The 10,566-nt window shown below is 44.5% G+C and overlaps 1 protein-coding gene across 1 annotated transcript in view; it reads right to left on the bottom strand.

Annotated features, from left to right (window-relative positions):
• Positions 1–10,566, bottom strand: part of TRABD2B (TraB domain containing 2B) — a 398,368-nt gene that overhangs the window by 27,174 nt on the left and 360,628 nt on the right. The window contains exon 6 of the mRNA XM_006015748.3: positions 4,346–4,615. Within this exon, the coding sequence (XP_006015810.1) occupies positions 4,346–4,615 (270 nt within the window). The remainder of the gene's footprint in view (positions 1–4,345; positions 4,616–10,566) is intronic.

Here is a 10,566-nt window from a genome sequence, read left to right as displayed (position 1 = left end):
GGGGGGGGGGGGGGGGGGGGGGGGAGCTGTGTGCTCAATGGTGAACCTGGAAGTGGACCAGAAGTATTTCTGGTCCATTTCCAGGTCTGCTGGGGAGAGTGCTGGCACCCCCCCACCGGCTCAGTGATTGACTGCAGGGGGATCCTGGGTGCGCCTCCAGACCCAGGAAGCACCAGCTGCTGAGCCGGGGTGGGCGCAGGGGGGCCCCCGGCACGCTCTCCAGCAGACCTGGATGTGGACAGAAAGTGCTTCTGGTCCACTTCTGGGTCTGCTGCTGAGCGCACTGGGGAGCCCCCTGCACTCCTGTGGGACACTCCATGCACCTCAGCATCACAGCATTCACGAGCCGCCTGGGAGCTTGAGGTACGTAGAAAAAACGTTTAAAGCTGTGCCTATGTCCGAATCACCAAATCTTTCCGAATCTCTCCAGATTGATTTGGAGGGTTCCGATTTGATTTGGAGAGATTAAAGGGTCCTCTGATTTGATTCAGAGATTCAGCCACCAAATCACGCCAAATCTCTACCAAATCGAATCAGGGAGCGAAGCTTCACACAGCCCTATTAGACATCTCAGGAATATTGCCCTAGAACCCAAGATACTGTAATACCAACCTAACTGAGCTGAGGAACTGGCCCGTTTCACTGATGTCTAAGCAAGATACTCTGGTGACCCAAACCTGCTATAGACTTACTCATTCCCTTCTGTCCAGAGAAGGATGACACAACAAATCGAATGGTTTCCACTGGTTTATAGTCTGTTATTGCCAGTCAGAGGGGAACCTTTTAAAAAGCAACACACTATTGGGTGCATAGCGCTATGCTCCGCCGCGTTCAGTGCAATTAATGCTGATGAAAAAGACCTGCCAAAAGCACAATATGCAACAGCTGTTTTATAAATGTTGATACCACATCCATTTTATGGGGAAACCAAAGCTACCCGTGAGTCTCTCATTTTGGATTAACAGTTTGTAACTTAAAAAAAAAAGAAAGAAGTAATTTCAGAATTGTGGAAGCACTAAAAACATCTGAAAGCACTAAAGCAGATTATTATTATTTTTTTTCCTTCTTCATTTTAGGTCTCTGCTCTCCCACAGAAACCCACATATATCTCCCAAGGAACATTTCAGCAAAGCAAATGTCAGTCTAAGTCTTATTCATGACAGGCTCTGTGAGACTCAAAGCTGATGTTTTCCCAATCCACATCCCCTCCCCACCCTCATTAGAAAGGAAGTAAAAGAATAAAATGTTTGGATTCAGATAAGATCCCACAGGAGCAGAGAACATATAATCGCACTCTACCCTGGTGAACTATCCTTTTTTGAAAGCCTTTTTGGGAACAGTACATGCTATTAAAAAACATCAATGCCATTCAGCTGTTTAAACTTCTAGCTACACAGTAAGGCAACCACATTAGGCCTAATAGCCTCCCATCTGGCCTGCATTTATAGATAACAGGGGTGTGTGGCTAACAGCCAGGCACCAATCAGAGCTCCCTCTTCTGTCTCTCATATTTTTGAGCTGGGCCAAATAGTCCTGTGGAAGACTTGGATCAAGAGGCTGAACTCCTTTAGAAGAAGCCAGCTAACAAAACCCATGACAAACCGCATGTGAGCTAGGGATAAAGCACTCTCATCTCATCAGATCCAGCTAGGGGATACATTTCCAGAGGACAGCAAGTCATTCCAGATCCTGTTCATCATTAGAGGCTGCAAAATCTTCAGAAATGCATTTCTACCACAGTGAGGATAACATTAGCAACCGGGACCCTCAACCACGCACCCAGAAGGAACAGTCTTATATCAGAAATGAGCCAGCCAGCCCTAAAATAGAATATATGTTGGAAAAAATGAAAGAAATATGCAAAGCAGAGTTTTTACCCCAAAAAGGGGTTTAAAAAAAAAAGGGAGAAATGCCAGAGACCCTATACTATAACTGTCAATTTTACCTGCAAGGTTCCCATATGCTATCTCTGGTGATGGGCACCAGAGGTAGGTGCATACATGGATGGATAGTCAGTAACTAATAGTTTCTTTCTTTGTTAGATAACTTATAAAAGTCATCATTATTTACAGCTCTTTGTTCAAGGACATGCCAGAATAAATGCATCTACCCCTCTCTGCTGTTGGAAGCTAAGTATGCCTAGTGATGGCTGCTATGTGGATGGGCAACCATCTGGGAACTGGGATAGATAATAGGGCTGTGCAAAACGGCACCGTTCCATTTTGACTTGAGGTTTGGACGGAAAAGCATTTCGTACTGAATTTCATTTAGATTCGAAACAGCTGTTCTGTTTTGCTTCGTCGAAACAGTAAGGCTGTTTCAACTCTGTTTCTATGTTTCGTTAGTTCAGCTGGGGATGGGGAGTCAGTCCAATCTAGCACAGGGCCTGATGGGCCTGATCTAGCGCAGGGGATGGGGAGTCAGCCCGGCTGGCTTGACTTCCCATCCCCAGTGCTATGGTCGAAATGTTTCAACTTTTGAAACATTTTGATTAGCATCGTTTTATTTTGAGGCTGTTTCGATGCCCTTTGTTTCATTTTGATTTTGCTGTTTTGACCTTGAAATGAGTCGAAACAGCGTTGAAACAAAACGTCCAGCAAAATTTCACACAGCCCTAGTAGATAAAAGAAAAGCTGAGATGCAGTTGAACACTTGGGCCCAAACTGAAGTCCCCTCTAGGTAGGGTGATGACATTTTGGCCTATAACACAGTCTGATTTTAGATCCTATTTACCCTTCTATATGTCATCTTGCATTTCTAAACATGCTCAGAAAAGATCCTCTACAGCCATTTACAGTCTCTCAGGATTCAATTCCACCCAAGAAGATGCATAATGTTGTGAATCCAAATGGACTCACCAGGGCTAGCACCTGATCGGGGTAGAGAGCCTATTAACCCTGTGGTCTATTAGTTATGGCACTTGACCAGAGAAGGGATGACATAGGGTTTAGGCCATCCTCACTCAGAGATGCTTTCAATTTCCACCTCTTATTGAAATTCCTGGGCCACGAGGCACTGCCACGAACACCCTCTGCCTCTCCTGTTGAAGCTAGGCCACTGAAGAACCAGTCAAGTGAAGTCAATCTCAAGGCCACTGTCACTATTGGGGCACCTTAGATGCTGGGCAACATTGCTGATTCTTCAGGCAAAGTGACCTGGTGGCAGCCATCTCTTCTCCAGGTATGGATGGATGTTGCCTCACAGAGAGCTCATCCGCCCTTTGGTAGGCCTTGTTTTTAGTTCTGCTGGGTGCCCACACACCCTCCTCACCCAGGCTAGCACCACATTAGTTGCCAAAAACCCAATCAGGCTGTACTGGGTTACAAGGTACCAGATGGCAGATCAAGAGAGGCCTGGCCTGACAGTATGTAGAGCCACTGGAGAGCAAACCACAGGGGGTATGGCTTGGTGAGATGCCTACAGCCCTGGAAAGGTGGGTGTTTAGTCTGTCCAGTGGGCAGGAGTTCGCCCATTCCTGTGCCCATTTTACCCAATGGTTATGCAATCAAAACACCCTGGCCCATATACTCCTTGGCTTGCTGTCCCCTTCTGCCCCACATATCTTCCCTCTTAGCTTCCCTGTGGGACAACTGCAATTGGGGATGGAGTATGTGTTTGGCCCCATCTAGTGGCTAGTCCACTTGGCTGGGAAATAGGAGACAGGTTGAAACTGTCTCTGGCTATGAGCTGCCTACAACCCGAGTCTCCTACCCACTAGGCAAACCTTCAGGCTCTCCTCTTCCCACTCCATTTCATGTGACGTAAAGCGCTACATGTGTTCCTGGGTTACATCCGTGTAAGCGGCCCTAAATCTCACTTATGTGGCCAAGCTCTGCCATGTAAGTGCTACTTACCCGTCTAAAGGTAGAGTTGGATTGGGTCCTTGGCAAATACTAGGCCAAAGAAACCAAATGAGTGGAAAGGCTTTGTTTAACCTCATCAGAGCTACTGAATACCAGGAAGAATAAATTTGTGCACTAGGGAATGAAGCTATATGAAGCATTTTTTTCTTTTCTGCTTTTTCCTGTTTTTTCCCCTTCTTTAATTCATGTCTATTTGCATTCTGTGTATTTCAAACTTTCTTCATACCAACCTCTCCCCTCCCCCTTCTCTGTTGAACACAATCTGTATATGACAGTGCAGCCTCCCTCCCTATTTCTAAACCACTTCCCCTCATGTCTGGACAATATGTTTGCCCCTCCCTCTCTAAGCCTTCCTCTATTCAATTCATGGCCCAAGGTTTGCTGCATCATCCAATCAGTGCTGGTCAACAACAGGAAAATGACTTCAAGCTCAGGACATCTTGAGCAGGGAGAAGGACGGTGGCATGAAAGCTTGGACTCACCTGTCTTCTATCCGAACCCACAGGTCATTGAACTGCCTTTGGCGATAGTGTTTGTGCTGCTTCTTGTGCCATTTCTTCTGTCGGCCAAACTCTTCTAGCTGGCTGATGCTATCTGGCAGCAGGAGATGAGGAGGCAGGCTGTCTTCTTCACCAGACTGAAGAGGCTTCAGAGAAGGAGAAGACAATGGCACTTGCTCAGAAACATGGTCGGCTGGTGCAGTGGTTCCTGAGGAGGCCTCTGAAGATGGGCTTGTGTTCTTCATCCTTGAGCTGCAAAATACAACATTTAGATCTGTGGTGTGCAACTAGGTGACAATGCAACAAAAAGCATTAACAATTTAGCATCACCTCCAGATCTGGCTGGGAGGCCTGCAGAGAAGGGCATTAAGGATTAAAGACAGGCTGAGGGAGGATGATGGAGAGGCTTCTACACAAGGGTGGATTAAATAGGCTAAGACTTCCCAGCTTAGAGAAAAAGCAATTCACAGGAATGATAGGGGTCTATAAAATGACAAATGGCATGAAGAAAGCAAACAAGGATTTGCTGTTTACTGCCTCTCACAATGGTAGGGCTAGGGGATGTATGAGGAAATTATGAGGAAGTAAGTTTAAAACACAAAGAAATGCTTTTTCACACCCCGTATAATTATCTTGCGAGACTCAATGCCCTAAGATGTACAGGCCGATAATTTAAACAGCTTCAAAACAGAGGTGGACAAATTCAGGAAGGATGGCGTCATCAGTGGGTATGAAATATAATAGGTTATTTAGCAGTGAAACTTTAAGACTCCCTAGGCCTCTGTAAGAGAAGAGGGGCAGGGGACAGACCAGTCTGGACAGGCCCTTAGCCTCCGCTCTGTGCCTACGAAGGCAGACAGACCTGGCATCTGAACCATACAGCATTTCTTACGTTCTTTCCTATGTTCTCAAAATAATGAGTCCATACAAAACTGCAGTTTGCAAAACTATTTCTATTACATGGATGCTATGACTTCTTCTGACAGAAACAATTAAAGCCATGTGAAAAGCTCTGCCTCCTGAGAGCAACTAGTAAGACACTTTAATGAAAAAGTAATAAAAAGTTCTACATGTCTTTAGTGACAACATACACAATGCACTTCAAGTGAAACCACATGCTCCAGTAAGGAACATTTTGTTCCATTCCAAGAAAGATTTGCATCTACTGCTATTAGTAGCTATTGTTTTTTTTTTTAAATCCATTACAACAGTACTCAGCACAATCAAGGTCCCTTTCTTCTCCATCATATTTCCTCTAAAAGGATCCCACTGATCTGGATGCTCCTTTGATCCAGGCTTACTGCTACTGTGATGTAACCATTACTGAGAGAAGATTTATTCATAGATTCATCGATGTTAGGGTCGGGAGGGACCTCAACAGATCATTGAGTTTGACTCCCTGCATAGGCAGGAAAGAGCGCTGGAGTAGGATGACCCGCCAGATGCCTATCCAGCCTTCTCTTAAAGACCCCCAGGGTAGGGGAGAGAGCACCACCTCCCTTGGAAGCCCATTCCAAATTTTGGCCACCCTTACCGTGAAGAAGTGTTTCCTGATATCTAGCCTAAATCTGCTCTCTGTCAGTTTATGACCATTGTTCCTTGTTACCCCAAAAGGAAGTTCTTCCTGATATCCAGCCTAAATCTGCTTCTTGTTACCCCAAAAGGCACCCTGGTGAACAGAGCATCTCCGATCCCTTGCTGCATCCCCCTAATGAATTTGTAGGCAGCCACAAAATCACCTTTAAAGTGACAATAATTTGATCAAAGCCAGCGCAAACGAAGCTCTTCAGAGGTCAGTAACATTCTTCCACAGCCTCAAGAAGCCCTTCGTTCTGAATTTGGTAAACCTGCTTTGGGTTTTCAGAATCCTGTTCAAAGATTTAAAATTTCAGGGAGTCAAATTCCAACACAATTGCTCATACCACTTTATACCACAGATTCATGGCCATGCAGGATAAAGGCATCAGCACATGGCCCAAAGAGACTTTTCTTCCCAGCATGTGTTGAGTGTCTCAATGAGTTGAGAATCACATTGAGAATCTTGCCAAGGATTGACTTGGCAGCTGTACAGCATTTCTCATAGGAGCATCTCAGAGCTCTTTCTCTCAACGCCTGTGAGACTGAGAGAGAGAGAGAGATGAGTGAGCTGCTCTATTCAGTGTTGAAGCAAAGCCATCTCCAGAAGGGACACTGGGACTCGGAAGTCATACCTATAAGGCAAACTTATCTAGCTGGACAATAGTGTCTTCAAACATACCGTACTGCTCTACAGAGGCTGACTCCTAACCAAAAGCATTGTAATAGGGTTGGCAGCTAATGCCTGCGAGGGCTAATTAGCATAGCAGTAAGCCACTGAGTGCATCTCAAGGATATAGGTCTTCTGGTCTAGGTGCAGAACCTGCTTGAGGGTACTGCTGCCTCATATGGTTAGTGTGTTGTGTAGACATGGCCTACAGTATATGACAGAAACATTATACACTAGGGTAGGGTATCAAGTGAAGACTATCAGATCTGCAGCTTTTACCAAGTTACATGGGACCAATAATGAAAAGGAGCAGGTCTTTAGCCTTAACTATTAACAGATGATGGTAAAAAGGAGGGGAGTCATTAAAAAAATGAGCCAAAGTTGACTGAAGTAAATGAAAAAGCTCCCATCACATATCAATGGGCCAGTCTATAAATCTAAAGTGCACCACAATAAAAATGTATCCTCATCTCCCTAAGATAATTATAGGACCTTAGCAGCAACATATCAGTGTTCACATAATAGGGTCATTAAGCCTGATAAGAAGAAGGGACAACAGTGATGATATGATGTCAGGGTTTATATGGACAGAGATGAGGGATTCAAGTCTACAAGAGGCCTGCAAGCAACAGGAATTCCTGAATGAAGCAGGAGATTGCCATATATGCATGCAGATAGGAGGAAGGATAGTTTTTCTCTGCTCATGCTTTCATGGACCTAAATGTATTTATGTGCCTACCCAGGCAGAACATGACAGAATATATATGGCCATGCCCCTTTTGAATATGCTCAGAAGGAGAAAGCTAAACGCACAGGTAGAGATAGGTTCTCCACTCTGGGCATGTCTACATGTACATTTACTGTGCAGTAACTTACTTCACAGTAAGTAACTTACACACAGTAAGTTACTGTGCAGTAAGCAGTTTTTAGGCCAGTGTCTACATGTGTAACCATTAAAGTGCATTAATGCTGTGTGTAGACTGACTTGGGACTAAAGTTAGTCCCAAGTCAGCCCACACACAGTGTTTCTGCACAGTAAGGGGTTTACACATGAGTTACCGTGCAGTAACTAACTGGGTGTAAATTTGATGCCTGCATGATGCAAGTATCAAATTTATGCCCAAGTTGGCATAAGTCACCATAGTTACTGCACAGTACGGAAGTGTACGTGTAGATGTGTGCCCGTACTGCGCAGTAATTTTTGGTTACCTAAATTACTGCAGAGTAAATGTGCACATATAGATGCACCCTCTATTTAGGTGGCGCAAACACCTCTTATGGAGCACCACCATAAGATGTGCAGCACACGTTCCACGTGGGCTGTGAGCCAAAATGGATGTAATGTAGCTGCTTCCATGTGGAACTGAACATACGCTGATAGACTTGTTCTTTCAGGCACCAGCACCAGACAAAGGCAGTGACATTCTCCTTATTTCAGGCTGGAGCATGTGCAGAATGGGCCTGCCGTGCTTCATTGCAGTGCTCCTTTGCACGGTTCTTTGGCAGTGAAGATGGGCCCACAATGCGTTCATAGAAACTGAAATCAATCTCTGCTTCACAGCAAAGTCCCATTACATTTTTATGGAACTTTTCCCATTGGTGGCTTTTTCCTTCTTTCCCAAAATGTTCCCCCAAAGCCTAAATAATCAGAAAGAAGGTCACCATGATTCTTTCTTGATGGCAACACCTGGAAAGCAAAAAGTAGACTTTCTGTCCTGTAGGCTCATTACTAGCCCCAAAAGATTTAGACGCACAGGTCCTGCATGATTTCTAGAAAGTGCCTTGAGACATTAAAGTCAAACATTTCCAGATTTTACCACCTTTTCTCTGATTACATGTGCTTATAATGTACCAGTCGAGAAGTAACTTTGTAGGCTGGGATACTGGAGACTATTTAAGCAATCTAGATGCTTCTTCTCATTAGAGTTACAGGGAACTGAGCATCAAAAGCATTGCTGGCTTTGAAAATCTCAGGTTTAATGTCTTCAATCACCATCACAAGACCAACAGGTTGTAAACTTATTTCAGAACATTCCTCAATAAAAGGCTAATTAAATAATGGAGCCCTTTTAAAGTTTTGTAACATGAAGAGAAGGGTTATAAACTAACCACTCTTATTTTTAGCATCTGGTAAGCTGGGAATAGCTCACCTATGAGAACCGTATGTTCCATTGGGTTGACGTTTGTTCCTCTACTTTTGCACCAATGATAGTACCACGAAGTTTTATGTGTTTGGGGTAAATTTTGCGAAGCTCTATTTGTGACACGTGCCCATTCAAATATCTCCACAACATGTCCCCTTGGGAATGACAATGCTAGAACACACACTGCTGAGAATCTTAGGTGGAAACATATCTCCAAAGCAAACATCAGACTCAACAATTTGTCACATCTCTTACTTAGGAGTGGAAACATATTCCAATGACGGTGGGGTTGGGGGGCTAAAGTCAGATATAATAACAGTAAAAAACAAAACCAGTCAGCAAGTTTTTATCATGTTAGAGTGAAAATATTTTGATATTCATGCAATAAATTCTAGAGATTGAGCTTTTCCCAAATCTGGTCATCATGGCTAGGGACAGAAGTTACACATAAAGCAGTTTAAGTCAGCAGAAATTGGTTTAAACCTGTAACATAACAGAAGTTCAGTACACATAAACCAGTTTCAGCCATTTTGAAACTGGTTAAAGAGAAACGTGGTTGAATGGAGTACCAGACTTAAGACATACAAAAAACTAGAACTCTTGGTTCCAAAATGATACCTTTTATTGTCTAAGGTCCCTTCCAATCCCAGTGCTTTGGGGGAGGGATGGCAGCCTGCTGTCATCCTGTGCACAGATCCAGGGGCCCACGCCTCCCGGGAGGAGTCCAGCACAGCCCCACAGCCCTCCCGGAGGGCACGGACCCCCGAATCTGTGCACGAGATGATAGCATGCTGCTGCTGCCAGCAAATGATATGAGTTTTGCTTTGAACAGTTTGAGGTGCAGTTTCACAACCCCCCTACACCTATCTCCTTGAAGCTTGGTAGGCATCATGCCCTCAGAAAGGGCAACCATCCCTGCAATTGTCATCTGATCACCCCAAAATGACAAAGTTATAGGTATTTTAGTGATTCCCCATTATAGTCTATGGGTGAATCTCTGAAACAGCGTCGACATTCTGAAACAGTTTCGGTCGAATCAAATTGGGACAGCGATCCGAAACACTGAAACGAATCACCGTCCCCCCAAAACGGCCGAATACGAATTGGAACACAGCTGTTTCACACAGCCCTATTGTTAGGTGGTCTGCAACCCCACATACAGATTGTTTTTCTCTCCATTATGAGTTCATTTTTCAATGTACACATTTCTTTTAGAGATGTCAATAAAGCAGAGAGAAATCTGGTGTTTTGAGGCTGTGAAGTATAGTCTATAGCAATACCGAGAATGCCCCGTGTGTACATACAAATAGCCCAGCTCTGAACAGATGTCTCATGCAGTTTCCATGGGTATCATGATCTTTAAGACCCTCTTCTCCGAAATCTATTGTCCCTATGTGAGGTGATCTGGAAACTATTCTGAAAACTGAAGCACATGCATCTTCCTGACCTATTGCCAAAGGCATAATTTGAGTTTAATGTTCTTCTCCGGAGCATGCCGTTCTATAAAACAAGGTCTGGAAATGGAAGTGATGGAATTTGGAAACCTCTGATTTCATGCTCTCTGCAGGCTAGCTTGTATGATTTAAGAAACTTGGGGGAAATGTAGCCTTAGTTCTGTAAAACTCTTGGTTTAGACCAGTGGAGAGGCAACCTTTTTGGCAGATGTGCCACAAATTAGTCCTAGACCCTCCCCCACTGCCACTCTGATCCCTTTCCCCTGCCTGATCTGCCACTCTGCTTTCTGCTCCATGCTCCATATGCCTGTCCTCTCCCTTCTTGCCACAAGCCATAGGTTGGCTACCCCTGATTTAGAC

Source organism: Alligator sinensis, unplaced genomic scaffold (genome assembly GCF_000455745.1).
Source record: "Alligator sinensis unplaced genomic scaffold, ASM45574v1 scaffold781_1, whole genome shotgun sequence".
In the NCBI taxonomy this organism is placed as follows: Eukaryota; Metazoa; Chordata; order Crocodylia; family Alligatoridae; genus Alligator; species Alligator sinensis.
This window is presented reverse-complemented; position numbering and strand designations above follow the sequence as displayed.